The 18,139-nt window shown below is 45.7% G+C and overlaps 6 protein-coding genes across 6 annotated transcripts; all 6 read right to left on the bottom strand.

Annotated features, from left to right (window-relative positions):
• Positions 1 to 58: 58 nt before the first annotated feature.
• LOC117189100 (GTP-binding nuclear protein Ran-like) lies at positions 59 to 1,313 on the bottom strand. The gene is made up of 3 exons (XM_033394097.1): positions 1,261 to 1,313; positions 378 to 1,066; positions 59 to 300 (listed from the first exon to the last, which is right to left on the bottom strand). Exons 1-2 carry the CDS (start codon positions 1,296 to 1,298, stop codon positions 484 to 486), a joined length of 621 nt encoding a protein of 206 aa, XP_033249988.1. The 5' UTR covers positions 1,299 to 1,313; the 3' UTR covers positions 59 to 300; positions 378 to 483.
• A 206-nt stretch (positions 1,314 to 1,519) lies between these two features.
• LOC117189099 lies at positions 1,520 to 2,495 on the bottom strand. Its single transcript, XM_033394096.1, has 3 exons — positions 2,242 to 2,495; positions 2,087 to 2,183; positions 1,520 to 2,033 (listed from the first exon to the last, which is right to left on the bottom strand). The coding sequence occupies exons 1-3, from the start codon at positions 2,329 to 2,331 to the stop codon at positions 1,585 to 1,587; spliced, it is 636 nt and encodes a 211-aa protein (XP_033249987.1). The 5' UTR covers positions 2,332 to 2,495; the 3' UTR covers positions 1,520 to 1,584.
• Positions 2,496 to 3,141: 646 nt separating this feature from the next.
• Positions 3,142 to 5,030, bottom strand: LOC117189098 (LIM/homeobox protein Lhx2-like). The gene is made up of 2 exons (XM_033394093.1): positions 3,662 to 5,030; positions 3,142 to 3,618 (listed from the first exon to the last, which is right to left on the bottom strand). Exon 1 carries the CDS (start codon positions 4,678 to 4,680, stop codon positions 3,706 to 3,708), a length of 975 nt encoding a protein of 324 aa, XP_033249984.1. The 5' UTR covers positions 4,681 to 5,030; the 3' UTR covers positions 3,142 to 3,618; positions 3,662 to 3,705.
• Positions 5,031 to 6,773: 1,743 nt separating this feature from the next.
• On the bottom strand, positions 6,774 to 7,875 carry LOC117189101 (GTP-binding nuclear protein Ran-like). The gene is made up of 2 exons (XM_033394098.1): positions 7,093 to 7,875; positions 6,774 to 7,015 (listed from the first exon to the last, which is right to left on the bottom strand). Exon 1 carries the CDS (start codon positions 7,787 to 7,789, stop codon positions 7,199 to 7,201), a length of 591 nt encoding a protein of 196 aa, XP_033249989.1. The 5' UTR covers positions 7,790 to 7,875; the 3' UTR covers positions 6,774 to 7,015; positions 7,093 to 7,198.
• A 390-nt stretch (positions 7,876 to 8,265) lies between these two features.
• On the bottom strand, positions 8,266 to 11,002 carry LOC108161261. The gene is made up of 4 exons (XM_017295482.2): positions 9,152 to 11,002; positions 8,988 to 9,092; positions 8,833 to 8,929; positions 8,266 to 8,779 (listed from the first exon to the last, which is right to left on the bottom strand). Exons 1-4 carry the CDS (start codon positions 10,883 to 10,885, stop codon positions 8,331 to 8,333), a joined length of 2,385 nt encoding a protein of 794 aa, XP_017150971.2. The 5' UTR covers positions 10,886 to 11,002; the 3' UTR covers positions 8,266 to 8,330.
• A 790-nt stretch (positions 11,003 to 11,792) lies between these two features.
• On the bottom strand, positions 11,793 to 17,026 carry LOC108162521 (nascent polypeptide-associated complex subunit alpha, muscle-specific form). Its single transcript, XM_017297302.2, has 3 exons — positions 16,917 to 17,026; positions 13,029 to 14,122; positions 11,793 to 12,961 (listed from the first exon to the last, which is right to left on the bottom strand). The coding sequence occupies exons 2-3, from the start codon at positions 14,119 to 14,121 to the stop codon at positions 12,033 to 12,035; spliced, it is 2,022 nt and encodes a 673-aa protein (XP_017152791.1). The 5' UTR covers position 14,122; positions 16,917 to 17,026; the 3' UTR covers positions 11,793 to 12,032.
• Positions 17,027 to 18,139: the final 1,113 nt, after the last annotated feature.

The following is an 18,139-nucleotide window of genomic DNA, read 5'->3' as shown; positions in this document are numbered from 1 at the left end:
CTGGCCCATGACTAACCCACCTGAACTACATGTATGTAGTCGTAACCAGAGTATGGGGTATAAATGCAGAGTCGCGGTCGTAGCAGTGACCTACAACATGTCAAGTGGTTTTTATTCTTATTGTTAATTAAATTCTGATTAAATATAGTTAGTTATTTATTGAAGATGCGAAGCTGTAAATGCTTTGCCCGTTCCGGTATGAAGTCTTTTTATGTTGCCACATCTCGTGGCACGATAGGAGCTATTGGTCCAACGACATTCCGCCATCCGATGTATTGAAGCACTAGGCACCACAATGGCCTGAAAGGAGGGATACATTTCAGATTACTTAGGGATTTAACTGGGAATCGAATCAGAAATAAATAATCGGCACCTACTTTTAAGAGTGTACTGCTGCTGTCTGATGTGTCACCCGATGTAGCAGCCACACACGCACACACGCTCTCTGTCTTGTTTTGTGTATCTGTGTATCTTCGTATGATCTTAAAGGTCCTTATCCTGTTCTGGCTGTCTCTCCTGGCGACTGGGCTCCACTTGTGCCGGTAACAATGTTGTCCTCGGCATGATCTCGAGCGAGGGGTCTTTAAAAATTCTGCGCGAGAGGTGCAGAAAAGGCAACAGTGTGTTCATATTAGTTTTAACAGACATCTGTGTACAGCGGTGGATATTCGTTGGCAGAGGGTTAGGATTGCCCAATTTTTGATCCGCCTTGTTGCCACAAACGAATTTTAGGATGTCTGACGGGACCATATTAGACATAGAGTAGTATTCGTCAAAGTTCTTGAAGGGGTCCTTTAGGCTGAGGTCAAACATTACGATGGCGCATTGTACTTTCTTGAAAAATGGATTCCGATACTGGACGCACTCGGCCTTCCCTCCCTCCCACATTTCGAAGCAGATTGGCCCGCGAGTTGTAGGGAATATGAGTTTGATCACCGTGATTCCAAATGTGGGCAAATACTGTTGCTCGAAATGACCCGTCAAGTGACGATGGATGAAGGTACTCTTTCCGCATCCCTCCTTGCCGACTATTACGCACTTGAAAGTTGGAATTGGGCTGGGCCGTCTAGACATTGTTACAAAATAGATTGAGATTAATTGGAGTTTCCAGAATAAAGACACAATGACAGGCACATTCTAACCAAAAATTGAGGATTTTTTTGGTATTTTCTTTATGCTCGCATTTCTGCTGAATAGTGCGAGTTTCATGCTCAAAACTGTTATCTTGGCCATTACGTCAGCCTAAAGACGTTTACTTACGTTTGAAGGGAGATGCACCTAAAGTGAAATATCACCATCCCATTCGTATTTGTTTTTATACCTGGTACTCGCAGAGTATAGAGGTATATTCGATTTGTGGTGAAAGTGGATGTGTGTAACACCCAGAAGGAAGTCTTTCCGAACCCGCAAAAGTAATAAACCGAAGAGACAGCGCAACCCCTGTCGGACCCTCTGTCGACTCTCAAGCGCACCCTCGCTCAATGTTGGGTTTTTATCATTGTAAATCAAGAAAGTAAACTTAAAAGATGTTTTTTATTTATTGGCATTGATTCTCTCGTTTCACCAAGAGCGTGATCTAAGCACTCAAATCTTTGCCATTCTGTCAACTAGAGTGGAAGCGCGAAGTTGATTGCTAGATCCCTTACGATTTTTCAGTGTAATTCTAAGCTCCTCTTCGATCGTTTCGATTCTTTCGATAAGAATATCATGCTGCGCCCTTAGAACCTCGATCTCAGATCGTTTTTTGGCAAATAACTCCAGCGTCTTGTCATAATCCGTCATGAGCTGGGGATATAACATAATACCACCTTGGTAGCGTACATCATCGAGACACTTATATAGCTTGTTCTGCACCGTGTTACACCGATAGGCCTTGAGCCGCAGGTCCTGGAATTTCTGCCTCAGGGACCCGAGTATGCACTGGGCCGCGGAAAGTTTCCGGCTCAATGTCTTTCGACGACACCTTAGATGGGACACTGAATGGAGCTTGCTATTGATGAGGCTGGACGATTTTACAATGCTTAAGTTTTTGGCTAAAAATTGTAAAAATTAGGAAATATTCTTGCATATCAAATGGATTACTCACACTCCAATGTCCTGCTCAAATTCTCAACCTGAGCTTCGACTGACAGATATCTGTGCATAGTGAGGTTTTCCGAAATGGTGTCCATTTCTTCCACTTTCTGAAAAGTATATTTTTATTGATCTTCCTTATAGGTACTGTTCACTGATATGTCTTACCGTTTTAATATGTGAATATGTGTGTTGCTCCAGGATTAAGTTCAGACGTGTCTCAGACAACTCATCGCGCATCTTCCTTAGCCTTAGCATCAAAATCTCGACAACGAAAACGAGGCCGATTTTTGACAAATTTAATGATTTAAACCATCATGATTTTTTTCGAAAATCGTGGAAAAATTGATGTCCTTCTTTCCGGCGGTAGTCGGTTGGCAGGACTTTCCCGATCACGGAGAGACATGCGGCGCCCAGATCGGTTGATGTGCAGCTGAGATATAGCGTAAAAGAAAAAACAGTATTTTAATAATTAACAAATCAAAATCTTCGGAAGGCTATATCTCAGCCAAATAGGACCAGATCGGAGAAGGACCGACACTCCCACTCCCAAAATCCCTACTACGAAAATCAGTCCGAGCTCTGGAACACATCCCTTGGACCTCCCGAGAGGAGGAGGTACCGACAGCGAGCGGACTGGAAAGGAGGAGAAAACATCTTGGAACGCAAGGAAGAGGGCCCTGGCAGTGGCCGGACAAAAAAGTAGACCAGACTAAAGATCACAGTGTCGCGCGACAGGAATCATGTCCCAAGGGGCGCTTTGCATCGTGGCCCAGTGCGCAGGGGACGGTTGGGAGTTCGTGATGTCAGCCGGTCGCCTGGGGTGGACAGCCGTCGTCGAGCGCACACTCCTTCGTATTAATCGGAACACCAGAAGAGGGAAGGAGACCTGCTAAAATAAAAGAAAGTGTTAAATAAAGTAAAAGAATAAATAATAACTTAATAAATTTACCTAGGGGGTATGAAGAGGCGATCGCGGCATAGCAGCTTAGGGCCAGAAAGGGTGTCGGCCAATTGAACTGGAGGGAATATAAAAGTAAAAGAACCAAGAAAAAAAGTCAATGCAAATGATGAATAGGGGGGAAACAAGAAAAATGTTTGAATTTATTTTGGCACCGCAACGCTTCGAGCGTGAAAACTAAAAACTATTTGTTACATATATCAATATCAATATGAATATGAATGCGAATACGAGTATACCCATATGAAGAGGTACACACTCGACAAAAAAAAAAAAAAAAATCGATCTATGAAACGAATATTTGCCCATTCGAAAGGGAAATGAAAACTTAGTTCTGCACCTGCAACATGTGCAACATTCAGCAAGTGATTTGTGAGACAACTTAACCAAAAACTAAAACTATAACACTATAAGACTTGAGCTCAGTCAAAAGCAAACGAAGATTGAATATCGACTTCATTATCCGTAATCATGTGGCATCAAATCTCGCGGTCTCTCTCCCCCTGTCTCCCTCGATCCAAGAGCGACGAGCCACGATCTACCCTTCTCGATTCAGTTGCGGTTGTAGAATATTGTTTTTTAGCGTTTGCAGCTGCTTCCCATGCTGCCAACGCCTCCTCCAGCTGCTGTTCCTCCTCCTGCTGCTCCAATGGCTCCAGACGCTCCTCCTCCTAGGCGCGCCCATGCCCAGGGCTTTTTTTTGTCTGGACGCCCCTAGCTGGTTCTTCAGCAGCGGCAGTGGCCGCGGCCGCAAGCGGAGAGCCGCCTCCGGTGGGCGTCTGGGGTCCCTTGTTGTTGTTGTGGTCGCCGGGGGTGCGCGGACTGTTCACCATGCCCACGCTCACACCCATGTTGGCGACGCCTGGTCCTCCGCCGGGCAGTCCGCCGGCGGCACCCGGGACCCCAGCGGCCATCGTGGCGAAGAGCAGGCACTTCTCGTAGTCGTACTCGCAGAGAATCTTGTTCTTGCACAAATAGAACCGATCGCCAACGCACAATCGATGGTTGCACTGCTGGCAGGCGAAGCAATCCAAATGGTAGACATTGGTGCGGGCGCGCATCACCATCTCATAGGCGAAGATCAGCTTGCTGCAGGCGGCACAGTAGCCCGTGTTGCCAAATAATCGAAAATAATCAAGCTTGCACAGCATTAGTTTGCCCGTCTTGTAGAGGGTGGACCCCACTTCGCCCAGGCGACAGTCGCAGCAGCCGCACTTGAGGCAGTTCTGGTGCCACAGCCTGTCCAGGGCGCGCAGCAAGTAACGGTCCTTGATGTGCTTGCCGCAGCCGGCGCACAGCAGGCTTCCATTGTTGCTGTTGTTGAGGCTGTTGTCTGTTTTGGTGATATCCCTGGTCATCGTTTTATTCACGGTCGCTATACCACTCCAATAGATTTCCATTTGCGCCATCCGCGAACGCGATGGCTGCGGGGATTCGACTTCGGGACCCACTGCCGTCACCACAGACGGCGGCACCACAGGCGACACAGGAAACAAATGCTGCAGCGGCAATGGCAGGTGTGTGGCGGCAACGCTGCTGCGCTTTTCGAATCTCGGCACAAAGAACTGATCGATGTTCTGCATATTAATGCGCCCCGCATCGCCTATGCTGGGCGATGCAGCTGGAGGTTCGATAAAATTGTTCATTTTCTATGACTTTCACACAGTTTTTGCTGATCTGCAATGAAAATTGAAATTTGGGAAATCCGAAGCGAAGCACGCACGCTTTTTGCAGAGTAACGGTGCCCGTCAGCTGTGCTGCCGAGCAGTGCTGCCAGATTCTCAGAGTACAAGCTAGATTGTATACGGTAGGGCCAACGATACGCCAAATATGGCTAAAACTGAAGATAAATGAGCTCAAAATGATGTTGAGCTACTGAGCTTCTTCTGCAGCGTATGTTGCGATCAATTTATGGAAAAGACGACGATTGTTCTCATTGAAAATCTGTTCTAAGACGATAGACGAGATTCAAGTGATTGCGGGATCGAATCAAGGGCAGGCCGGCCGAATGGCCCGTGCCCTAATGCAAGCGAGGCTTCGACAAGAGCGCGACAGATCGAGAAAGCGACCGGACTTACCCGGTCAAAGACGACGAGGTAATGCATGGTGCAGGAGGGAAGGCAATGTCGGTAATGTATATATATTTTATATAATTTTTTAACTCATACCGTTAGAGCTGTGAGAGGAAAAACAGGATAGAAATATCTCAGAGAGGTGACTTGTAAACCTTTTTGTTCGTACATTACATAGAATTTAAAAGCGCGCCAATAAATATGAAAAACAAAAATCCGAGTGTCCAGCCCTTCATGAAGAAGCAACGCGTAAAGCGATTGGCGGAGATGTTGGTACTAATAGTGCGCGATAGGTGTCGTCCGAAAAGCGCCATCTGGTGGAAGCAAAATGTACTTCTTTATTTTTAACGGAAATTTAAAAACCTAACGAGAATATTTTTTACTTTTTGATTAATAATAGCTTCAAAAGGCGATAAAATATTTAAGAATTATGTGACACACACATAAGATTTACTAAGATTTTAAGTTTACTCCAAATAATTCACAAAGGCTAAATATGATTAAAATGCCAAAGAGAATCGCAAATACAAGATAATTTTCTCCTTGAGACCACATCGGAGTGAATCTATCAGAATTATGGACTTATGAGCATACGTCGGAAACACGCCAGAAGTGTCTGTACGCATCTCAAAGCTATAGCCCAGCGTTTGATTGGTGACATTATTTCCCGTGGGCGTGAACCAACAACTCCGCCGTCGATGTCTGGTCCGTGCTTCAGCGGATGAGACGGCACCTTGTCGACTCAGCGACACAGCGACACAGCAGTAGAATCATGATTTTTTTCGAAAATCGTGGAAAAATTGATGTCCTTCTTTCCGGCGGTAGTCGGTTGGCAGGACTCTCCCGATCACGGAGAGACATGCCACGCCCAGATCGATTGATGTGCAGCTGAGATATAGCGTAAAAGAAAAAACTGTATTTTAATATTTAACAAATCCAAATCTTCGGAAGGCTATATCTCAGCCAAATAGGACCAGATCGGAGAAGGACCGACACTCCCAGCATCACGAGGATCCAGATTGTCGAACGGCATCAAAAGCCCTACTACGAAAATCAGTCCGAGCTCTGGAACACATCCCTTGGACCTCCCGAGAGGAGGAGGTACCGACAGCGAGCGGACTGGAAAGGAGGAGAAAACATCTTGGAACGCAATGAAGAGGGCCCTGGCAGTGGCCGGACAAAAAAGTAGACCAGACTAAAGATCACAGTGTCGCGCGACAGGAATCATGTCCCAAGGGGCGCTTTGCATCGTGGCCCAGTGCGCAGGGGACGGCTGGGAGTTCGTGATGTCAGCCGGTCGCCTGGGGTGGACAGCCGTCGTCGAGCGCACACTCCTTCGTATTAATCGGAACACCAGAAGAGGGAAGGAGACCTGCTAAAATAAAAGAAAGTGTTAAATAAAGTAAAAGAATAAATAATAACTTAATAAATTTACCTAGGGGGTATGAAGAGGCGATCGCGGCATATCAGCTTGGGGCCAGAAAGGGTGTCGGCCTATTGAACTGGAGGGAATATAAAAATAAAAGAAGAACCAAGAAAAAAGAGTCACTGCAATGGTATAAGCCGGTGCAAAGAAATGCATGGTTCCGAGTGCCCCACCCACTCCGGGCTGGCCCATGACTAACCCACCTGAACTACATGTATGTAGTCGTAACCAGAGTATGGGGTATAAATGCAGAGTCGCGGTCGTAGCAGTGACCTACAACATGTCAAGTGGTTTTTATTCTTATTGTTAATTAAATTCTGATTAAATATAGTTAGTTATTTATTGAAGATGCGAAGCTGTAAATGCTTTGCCCGTTCCGGTATGAAGTCTTTTTATGTTGCCACATCTCGTGGCACGATAGGAGCTATTGGTCCAACGACATTCCGCCATCCGATGTATTGAAGCACTAGGCACCACAATGGCCTGAAAGGAGGGATACATTTCAGATTACTTAGGGATTTAACTGGGAATCGAATCAGAAATAAATAATCGGCACCTACTTTTAAGAGTGTACTGCTGCTGTCTGATGTGTCACCCGATGTAGCAGCCACACACGCACACACGCTCTCTGTCTTGTTTTGTGTATCTGTGTATCTTCGTATGATCTTAAAGGTCCTTATCCTGTTCTGGCTGTCTCTCCTGGCGACTGGGCTCCACTTGTGCCGGTAACAATGTTGTCCTCGGCATGATCTCGAGCGAGGGGTCTTTAAAAATTCTGCGCGAGAGGTGCAGAAAAGGCAACAGTGTGTTCATATTAGTTTTAACAGACATCTGTGTACAGCGGTGGATATTCGTTGGCAGAGGGTTAGGATTGCCCAATTTTTGATCCGCCTTGTTGCCACAAACGAATTTTAGGATGTCTGACGGGACCATATTAGACATAGAGTAGTATTCGTCAAAGTTCTTGAAGGGGTCCTTTAGGCTGAGGTCAAACATTACGATGGCGCATTGTACTTTCTTGAAAAATGGATTCCGATACTGGACGCACTCGGCCTTCCCTCCCTCCCACATTTCGAAGCAGATTGGCCCGCGAGTTGTAGGGAATATGAGTTTGATCACCGTGATTCCAAATGTGGGCAAATACTGTTGCTCGAAATGACCCGTCAAGTGACGATGGATGAAGGTACTCTTTCCGCATCCCTCCTTGCCGACTATTACGCACTTGAAAGTTGGAATTGGGCTGGGCCGTCTAGACATCGTTACAAAATAGATTGAGATTAATTGGAGTTTCCAGAATAAAGACACAATGACAGGCACAGTTTAAGTGTTGGACAACAAATTCAATGACATTCTAACCAAAAATTGAGGATTTTTTTGGTATTTTCTTTATGCTCGCATTTCTGCTGAATAGTGCGAGTTTCATGCTCAAAACTGTTATCTTGGCCATTACGTCAGCCTAAAGACGTTTACTTACGTTTGAAGGGAGATGCACCTAAAGTGAAATATCACCATCCCATTCGTATTTGTTTTTATACCTGGTACTCGCAGAGTATAGAGGTATATTCGATTTGTGGTGAAAGTGGATGTGTGTAACACCCAGAAGGAAGTCTTTCCGAACCCGCAAAAGTAATAAACCGAAGAGACAGCGCAACCCCTGTCGGACCCTCTGTCGACTCTCAAGCGCACCCTCGCTCAATGTTGGGTTTTTATCATTGTAAATCAAGAAAGTAAACTTAAAAGATGTTTTTTATTTATTGGCATTGATTCTCTCGTTTCACCAAGAGCGTGATCTAAGCACTCAAATCTTTGCCATTCTGTCAACTAGAGTGGAAGCGCGAAGTTGATTGCTAGATCCCTTACGATTTTTCAGTGTAATTCTAAGCTCCTCTTCGATCGTTTCGATTCTTTCGATAAGAATATCATGCTGCGCCCTTAGAACCTCGATCTCAGATCGTTTTTTGGCAAATAACTCCAGCGTCTTGTCATAATCCGTCATGAGCTGGGGATATAACATAATACCACCTTGGTAGCGTACATCATCGAGACACTTATATAGCTTGTTCTGCACCGTGTTACACCGATAGGCCTTGAGCCGCAGGTCCTGGAATTTCTGCCTCAGGGACCCGAGTATGCACTGGGCCGCGGAAAGTTTCCGGCTCAATGTCTTTCGACGACACCTTAGATGGGACACTGAATGGAGCTTGCTATTGATGAGGCTGGACGATTTTACAATGCTTAAGTTTTTGGCTAAAAATTGTAAAAATTAGGAAATATTCTTGCATATCAAATGGATTACTCACACTCCAATGTCCTGCTCAAATTCTCAACCTGAGCTTCGACTGACAGATATCTGTGCATAGTGAGGTTTTCCGAAATGGTGTCCATTTCTTCCACTTTCTGAAAAGTATATTTTTATTGATCTTCCTTATAGGTACTGTTCACTGATATGTCTTACCGTTTTAATATGTGAATATGTGTGTTGCTTCAGGATTAAGTTCAGACGTGTCTCAGACAACTCATCGCGCATCTTCCTTAGCCTTCTGATTATATTTCCAGTTAACTGTGTAGGTACTCGTGAAAGGTATTAATAGATAAATCAGTTTTAAGATGTGTAGTTACAATTTTTAAATGATCTGAAACGTTTTGGCAATTAAGTATGGTATTATTTATCAGGTTCTCCAGCCGCTGAAACTGTTCATCGTCCTCAGTTCTCTTTGTGTTCTCCTCGATGACATTTCGCTCAACCTCGTTGCGGGCTATTTCAGTAGACAGTTTTTCACGCTTGAGCCAATAGTCTAGCTCATTTAATGCGGAAAGACAGCGAACCCGGTTGTTCTCTTTGGTAATTTCATTTGTATCCGGCTTTACTAGAGAGTACTTGCAACGTCGCACCAGGATATCGGTAATACGTTTTGATAAATTTTGGTTTATAATCTGTTCCATATGATGCTTATTGGCTTCAGCCAGCAGTGTATCCATGAGCTTTTCTTTGTCTAGTACTCTGTGCGTTAGCCGTTCAGGCTTTGTGGTTACGTCAATGACTTTGCAAATGAGTTCGTCCAGAAAGTCGTAGACAATAACGTTCAATTCACATGGGTTAACTTTGACGACGACCTCCGACTTCCCTTCCTCTAAATCAAAAACGAGACTAGTACGTTTGACTGGTCCTGGGACTTCAAAGATAGTCTTAAAAGACAAATCATCATCAAAAGAATCACTTTCTTCTATTTCTGAGCTGGGGATGGCCGATAGACTAAGTCTACTCAACTTTTGTTGAGACGGCTGGGCCTCAGACAATCCCTCATGATCTGTCTCAGTATCTCCCTTGGCGAGATTCAGGTCTGTCGAGGCGGCAGCCAACGGATCTCTGAATTTTCCCGATGGGTCCTCTGCCTTGACCTCGTGAATTTCTTCTGAAAAATCAAACGTAGCTGTCTCATCCAGTTCATTCCAGTTGGGCAAGTCGCGGATCTGGTTAAGGATGTCCATATAACTCGTTATTTCCAAGTTTTTCTTATCACCCGTTTCGGAATTGGTATTGTCTGGTTCGCGCACTTCATCACCACCAACATTTTCTGACCGAACAGAGATATTGTCATCTAGAGCTTTCCATTGAATATCGACTTCCGGCTTAGGGCGTTTTTTAAGATGGTGTATACTGAAGAAATCGTTACGCTCCAATTTTTTGGACTTTTTATGGATGGATTCTTGCGATGCTTGGGGCCTTTTGTGGATTGATACTGTCGACCCTTTGGGCTTTTTATGCAGTGAAGTCTTTGGTCGGACCGCATGATGTTTTTTTTCAAAAGTAACGTTCGATTTGTTAGAAGTGTTAGAAATAACACTAGTTTTTGCATCCAGTATTGTTGGTATAGAAAAGCCGCTTTTGGGGTTGGAGCTTAGTGATACTTTACTGCCGTCCTCATAGATGTGTTCGTCTTCACCGTAGTTAACAACTTGAACATTCTCAGACAATTTCACAAGAGATATTCCTTGGTCTGGAAATAGATCTGTGTCATCCTCAGGATCGTTTGCATTCAGCGGGCTTCTCTGCTTGTCATCTTCCGAATGTTTTTGCGATTTGATTGGAAGAGCTCTCTTTTGGCTTTGAGTGCTGCTATTTTTTTGAATAGATTCATGCGAGTATGCGTGAATTTTTTGAATCTCTTCATGAGCTGAGGGACTCGGTGGGGTGTTTCTGGGACTAAAAACCGATTTGGAAGTTCCAGGTACGGTTTTCCCTGTACTTTTCTTCGTCAGCTGCACTTTATTGCCTTTTGCAATTGCATGGGATCGATTTGATGACTTGCCCAAAGTCTCACTTTTCGATTTTGATTTTTTTGATTTTGGCATTTCCAAAAAGGTTACAGATTAAAGAAAAGCGTGGTAATAAACGCGTGCAGAAATTGCACAAAAAAAAATAGTGTGAAATTACAAATGAACAAGTAACATGTAACTATAAAAGAATAGAATTAAGTAAGACATACTGAAATCATGCTTGAAGTAAAACCCTTACAAGCAAAATTGTTAGAAAAACATAGTTTTCTATAAATTTAGAGTGCTTTAGGGGCTCTTTTGAATCTTTGTCCAAAAATCTGTCCCACACAATGTTCCACTGAAGTCGGTGTTGCACTGTCACATCACTTATCGATAGATTCAAAAATGTTTTGTATCATTTTAGGCCAGGGGTCGGCCAGGTCCTATCTTATGTGCATCATCGTCCAGATGGGCCCAGCCACGGCCGAACATCTTCCCCTATTAACTTAATCGAATCTTAAATATAATATACAAATCATAAAAATTCTACATGAACAATAGAGGGTGGTCTAAGTTCGCCCTCTTTCGGAAACAAAGTAAACTTTTGTGAGCTTAAAGTCTGTTACCATATAGCTTTTTGGCTCTGTTAATTTAGTAGAATAGCTTTTCGGCTGTTAACTTTGCAGAATTAGCTTTCTCAAGTAAGGTGTTCAGTACTTGTAGCTTTAAAAATAAATCGATTGTTTTGTTTCGTGTTAAATTTAAATTTAATTAAATATTTCACCACTTCCTTCTCGGCTTACTGTCCCCGCTGTTGGTTCCTTTATTCAGCTTGTATTTGTCTTATGATTTTGGATGGCACTTCGATCTGGCACTTCCGACTTCTAGACCCAGCTGCCTCTGCTCACTCGTGGCTCTCTATGGTCTGCTTTCAATGTCCTTGATGTCCGATATGTGTGATCCTGCTACGGAGAATACAAGTCTCCATTGAACAGATGATGGCTTTAATTCGATCAATTGACGATGCATTTATTGGTGGTTTACTTGAGGTCTAACAGAACTACGCGTACGAGTATATATCAAAAATTCGATTTGTTTACAAAATATATAAAGAGAACCGACTGATAGGAGTAAGACACATATATGATAAGGCACATCTCGTGTCCGATAGACTGGCAATAAATTAGTGAAAGCTTTTCGGTTTGCCAATGACACAGAATCCTGGGGGACTCTCCTGGGGCTCTTATTGGAGACAGTAGGCCACCAGGAGGGTCATCAGCGTCGAGACGAGACTGAATTGGGTGAAGGACTTGTCTGCCACATTGTGGGCATCCTTCAGTCCCGACTCGGCGGAAAGACGAGCAGATGTAAGGCCCGGCATCTTCATGATATCCGGCTGTCCGCCCGGCGTAAGCGGAGCCAATGGCACGGATCCTTCGGGTACAGTGAAGGGCGTCGTCGGCTGGAATGGTGCAAGATGCGCGGCGTCCGGCGATTGAGTAACTCCGGCTGCCACATTGGAAACGGAAGCCGGGGCAGGAACAGCGCCTTCGACAGCAGGAGCTGTTCCGTTAGCGGGAGCTGCTTCTGGTGGAGGTGCTGGATAGCAGGCGATCTTCTCTACTTCAATGGTCTTCGTGGCGTCATTTGGATCTGGTTCGGGTACCTTCACAGGCACACAGATGATTCCTCCAGCAGCTGGTGGAGCATTGGGGTCAGCGGGAGTCGCAGGTACATTTGGATCAGCAGGAGCTGCCGGTGGTGCGCCAGGTGCGGATGCTGGAGCATTCGTCTCAGCTGGTGTTGTTCCGGGCACTGCTGGTGCTTGGGGAAGTGCGGCCAAAGGAGCTATCGGAGCAAGAGGCGCTAGTGGTGCGCCTCCCGGTACCTGTGGTGCAGGAGCCGCAGCAGCCATTGGCTGCGCGGGATAGCCAGCTGGTTGCTGCACGCCTCCCGCGTTGATAACCGTCGTGCCCGATCCCACCTCGCTAGTGGTCACGGATCCCGGGGGTCCGTTGTTGATAATGATGATCTTGTCCTCGCCCCCGCCGCCGCCGCCTCCACCGCCACCACCAGAGTATGATGGGGCATGCTCCACGACTCTCGTTTGAGTGGGTGTCAAGGCGTGACCCAGAATGGCTCCTCCCAGAGCGCCAGCAATGAGACCAGTGCCTGTAAGGAGATGAAGTGTTGTCTTAGTGGATAATTCCACCATTGAGAACGTAATCTGTAAGCTCACCCAATCCAAAACCGGATCCAGACTTTTGTGGCGCCTGAGGATAGTAGGTGGCACCTGCGGGAAGGGCTCCTCCTGCTGGCAGGAAGGTGGCACCCGGCGGCAGACCTCCGCCCATAGGTGCCTGCGGATAGTAGGTGGCTCCCTGGGGAATCTGTCCCGGACTGTGGTACGTGGCTCCTGCGGGATGATAGCTGGCACCTGCAGGATACTGTCCTGCCGGGTGATAGCTGGCTCCCGCTGGCACTTGTCCTGTTGGATAATAGGTCGCTCCGTGGGGAACCTGTCCAGCCGGGTGATACGATGCTCCTGCTGGCGCATGTCCTGCAGGATGGAAGGTGGCGCCCGCCGGCACTTGTCCTGCCGGATAGTAGGTGGCTCCTTGAGGCAGCTGTCCCTGTTGACGCGGATAACTGGACTGCACGTTGTGCGCACTGCTGGCCGAGATGGGAGTGTGGTATCCGCTGCCAAAGCCGCCGCCCGTGGAGTTCATTCTGGGTCTATAATTCGATGCGGGTGTGTAGTGAGGACTGGCTGCTCCTGCTCCAGCTCCGGCTGCTGCTCCTGCTCCTGCTCCAGCTGCTGGCCGGGAATTTGTGTTGTAGCTGCTGCTGGGGCTGTTGCTGTGGGTGTTGGTGGCCGCCGAATAGCTTGGCGGGGCTGCATTCGGCTTGTAGGCTGGATTGTATGCCGGCGGACGCTCGTGGATGTTGGTGTGGGCTCCTCCGGCCGGATTACTGGCGGAGTATGCGGGCGGCGGACCCTGGGCCTTGGGCACATTCCATCCAATCGGTGCGGAGCTGTGACTGCTCTGCGACTGACCCATGCTCACTTTACTGGGCTGCGATTGGGTGCCGCCGGCATAGCTCAGGCGACTGATATCCGAGTGCGAGTACGAGGGACTCGCGTGCGCGTGCGACGTGGATGTAGAGGAGGAGGTGCGTCGCGGCGAGTAGCTGCCGGAACTGGATGATCGGCTCTTACTGCCGCCGCCTCCAAACCAGCGTTTGGCCTGGACATCCTCTGCGATTAGAGCCAGGAGCAGCAGGACTACAACCAGGCTGCCACTCAGTCGCTTCAGTGGCGTATGCGACATGCTGCAAGAGATCATCAACACTCAATTACTCACAATTATCTCAATTGGTGCTTATAATATATATTCAATACATCAATGATGCTAAATGCAAGGCAGACTAAGGGATTTCTCTTATTGATTTTTACTGAATTATCATCGAACTTATGGTAGAGGGTCCAGATGTTTTCAACGCAGAAATGGAGAGTATCTCAGGCTGCGGCCTCAAACCTAGCCTTCTGTTCTGGTTCGTTTTCATTTGATTCCCGGTCTCACCCCATTTCCATTCCCATTCCCATTGTCGGTCATCATCTGCCCGCGAGGCCTGAATTTAGTTTATGTTTATGTAAAAAAACAATTGATTCAATTAGCGCTAAAAATAAACTAGAAAAATTTGAAGCTAGCTCCAGCCTAGAGCCTCCATTTTCCCCATTCTCCATGGCTTATCCCTAATTCATATCCCATATTTGCGCCGAAAGTTTCGCGCTGCCTCCCATGTTTCGATCGGGGCATGACAGGGTCGAACACTGACGTAATGTCACGCCCTGATTGCCCCGCTTCCGAGTCAGAGGCGCGTTATGCGTGTCTTGGGCGCCCTCTTAATGATAATTAACTTGCTGATTTTGGTCGGCTTGTCGCGTGGCTACACTCGATTGACTTTTGCTTTCGGTTTAGCTCCCGGCGCACCCTGTCTGAGCACTCACAAATGTTAAAGGTCAATTCTTTTGCTACAAGGCAAACGGAAGTTCGGTAGGGGAAGGTCCACCTTCCCTAGCACTTCTACTGTGAAGTGCTATAATTGCAAAATCAATTTACGTATAAAAAGTGTATTCATACTGATTCCGATAAGCATGGAAACTCATAGAATTAACTGGAATTGATATTTGACACGCAGATGTAATAGACCACAACCACAGCAGCTGAAAAGTAAATGGATAGATTTGTAATTTGTTAAGGAAAACTCTTTTGACCTTTTCAAAATGACTTTAAGAAAATTTCAGATACCTCATACTGAGGCTAAGGGTCTCTTCCAATAAGCCACAATTGTACCCTGGGCAACGATTCAAAAAGATTCCAATAAACACTCTTGAATAAGAACAAAAACTATCAGTACTTTTTAAAAGAGACTTCAAAAAGCAATATATCTGATTCAGAAACATCAGCAAAGACAGTTCTAAAGAAAACAAGCGTCTTCCATTTAATGGAACGCATCTGCTGTATATTGTAAACCAAAAAGAACTAATACTTATTTGGTCTGGTATCCACAAATCGTATTTAAACGCTGAACACTGACCTAAACAAACCAAACAAACGATCGACGGGCTCTATGCAAATAGGCAAGCATGCAAAACAAGATGAGATACACTTGCTGCAATCCGGAAAGTACGACCAGTACAGAGTAAAACTGGTTTGCCATGACTCCATGAGTCATCGAATGCAGCGCATGCGCAGCTGTGACGTCAATCGGGAAATCGTTCAGTGCGAATGCTGTTTACATCGTATATGCATATTGTCTGAACTTCTGAGAATTGCAAACATGTAAAGGCTGCTGCCCATTAGGGCATGACAAAACACGTAAATGCGAGATTCGGTCTAGAAATTGTCAGCTTATCGCCGCTGAGGTTAAACGTCAAAGCGATTGTAGATTGGCTCTGAAATCCCAGAAAAATACGCATTTCCAAGTACCTTATAATGTGATTCATTGACTGGGTGAGTCTGTGAGGGAGTTCATTGCTTAAGAGTTATATAAACGTTGAAAACAGCTGCCAAATCAGGGACCATGGATACAATGCAAAATATATATCGTAAAAATAAATTTAATTGGGCGGCACAGCAAAGCCGGTTACCAGCAACGACGTTTGAGTGGTATACTCTCGAAAACCATATACGGTTGAATTGCTTTTCTTTCTCTATTTATTCAGCTGTTGTTGAATAATTATGCGAATTTATAGACGAAACATAACATTTAGTTCATCAGAAAGTGTGTGAAGAGGGGAGGGGCAGGAGGGGCAGGAGGGGCAGCTGTTTCAATGGGCGAAACTTTTTTGAAATGATGTAATATTGTAGAGTGATCACATTCCCAGGACTTTGGCCCTTAAACGGGTACAGATTTCACACCGTATCGCATAGAGTATTTGCAAGAATTCCCTTGGAATGGTAGTATGCATAATATTTACTTATTTACCCCCACTTCGATTAAATACTAATATTCATAAAATAAAGCTAATTTCTGTAATTTATTCCTCCCTTCTCCAAGCTCTTCCATGGACTGATGCACACGTTCGAGAACGTCATTGAAACAAGTGAATTTCCTAATTTTAGTTCAATATAAAAATAGATTCTGGATTTTCTTTGTTCAAATTTTGAAAGTCGCACAGATGGCATCGATATAGTATTATAACCTTCAGAGCACACAGCATCTGCTGATATCTTCATTTGAAAAATATTTGAAAAATTTCGCTGATCAATGGGATCTGGAAGTGCCCCAAAAACCACTTTGAACTGTCTTTTGGGATATGTCTGTATTCCTGTATTGTTTTCCTTTTGTCAAGACCAAAACTCGACCTTGAATTCGTGCAAATATAAACAAAACACCGCCACAATACTAGTGGCTTAATTAATGCAATTGGTGTTTCCACTTTATAGCCAATAAACATAAATTTAGCACAATTGTTTGAAGCAAAAGTATTTGCATGTGTTGCCTGTGTGTTTCATTTTGAACAGGAAGTTTACACTGGAGTTGGATCACCCACAGCACTGTTTGGGACTAGGTTCGTATATGATAACACCCTGTGTACGACTATTTGTTAAATATTTACTTTGTTTGGTGGTTTATTTCGTTGTGCTTTTTATTTGTTGGTCGCTTTTGGCCGCGTGCGATTTGTGCTTTTGTTCCGCGCAAAGTTTCTCGAACAACTGAAATGCGGTTGAAAAATTGTACGCGTTTTTGCTCCGGAGCAGAGCGGAGCAGAGCAGAGCAGAGCGGAGCGCTGACCGCGAGAGCGTGGCCCCAACTTGTTGGGGCTTTTGTCGCCGCTATACGAGTATTTGTCATCTCTCTGGTCTCTCCCACTCCGCTCCCTCTTTTTTGTGTGTGCTTTATGTTTTTATTTAATTTTAGTTTTTTTCGCTGCTTACTTGTGGAGGGAACGCGCATCGCTCTGGCTGGGGATTTGTCGTATCTCTATCACTGCTGCTTCTGTTTTATACACTCCATAATCTCATTCACATGGGATCGCTGCATCATTGATAAGCTCGAGATAGGCTGAGCAAATAAATAGGTTGTCTCTAACTCGAAATGGCATCCCTCTGCTCTGTCAGCGCCACAGGCAGCGGCCCGTCATGGTGTAAATGATATCGTGGAACACATCTGGCCGAAGCTTCTCAATGTCTCTCATCATTCTCTCATTCCACGCTTGTTGTTTTCATTTGCTTCATCGCCTGACGTCGGGGCTCCGCTCTGTGGCTGTTGTTTCTGCTGTTGGAGCTGTTGGTGGTGTTGTGGGTGTTGGTGGATTTAATGAGCGCCAAGTGAGCTTCATTGCTGTTGTTGGATCATCGCACACATCCACACACGCACACCCTGCCACACAAAAGCTTTTGTGTAGGTGTTTTGGAGCTCGTGTCACTGCTTGGACTTGAACGAACATCGCGTCGCGCCCCATCCATCCCATCACCGTCTGTTTTCAGCGTCAACGTCGGCGTCAAAGTTTACAACAGCGCGCCAACGCCACCGTCGGCAGGGTACATTCAGGTGAAGGTAAGGCAGTACCGCTCTCCAGATAGCCAGGTGTGTGCCAGGAATCTAAGGCCTGCCTGGCTGCTTGTTTACTTGGTTGGCACTGCTCTACCTTCTCTTAAACATACCTTGGCTTCAGCTATGATTTTTGTTGTGCTTGTGCGCTGAGGCGTTGCATATTGTTGTTGTTTGGGTCAGTGGTGCTCGTGTGGGGCTGCGGCACCACCATGTCCATCCACAACTGCCAGAATTGTGATGGAGCTCAAAGGGGCCTTGACGTGGGTACGGGTACGTGCTCCGTGC

This window comes from Drosophila miranda, chromosome 4 (assembly GCF_003369915.1).
Source record: "Drosophila miranda strain MSH22 chromosome 4, D.miranda_PacBio2.1, whole genome shotgun sequence".
Lineage (NCBI taxonomy): Eukaryota > Metazoa > Arthropoda > Insecta > Diptera > Drosophilidae > Drosophila > Drosophila miranda.
This window is presented reverse-complemented; position numbering and strand designations above follow the sequence as displayed.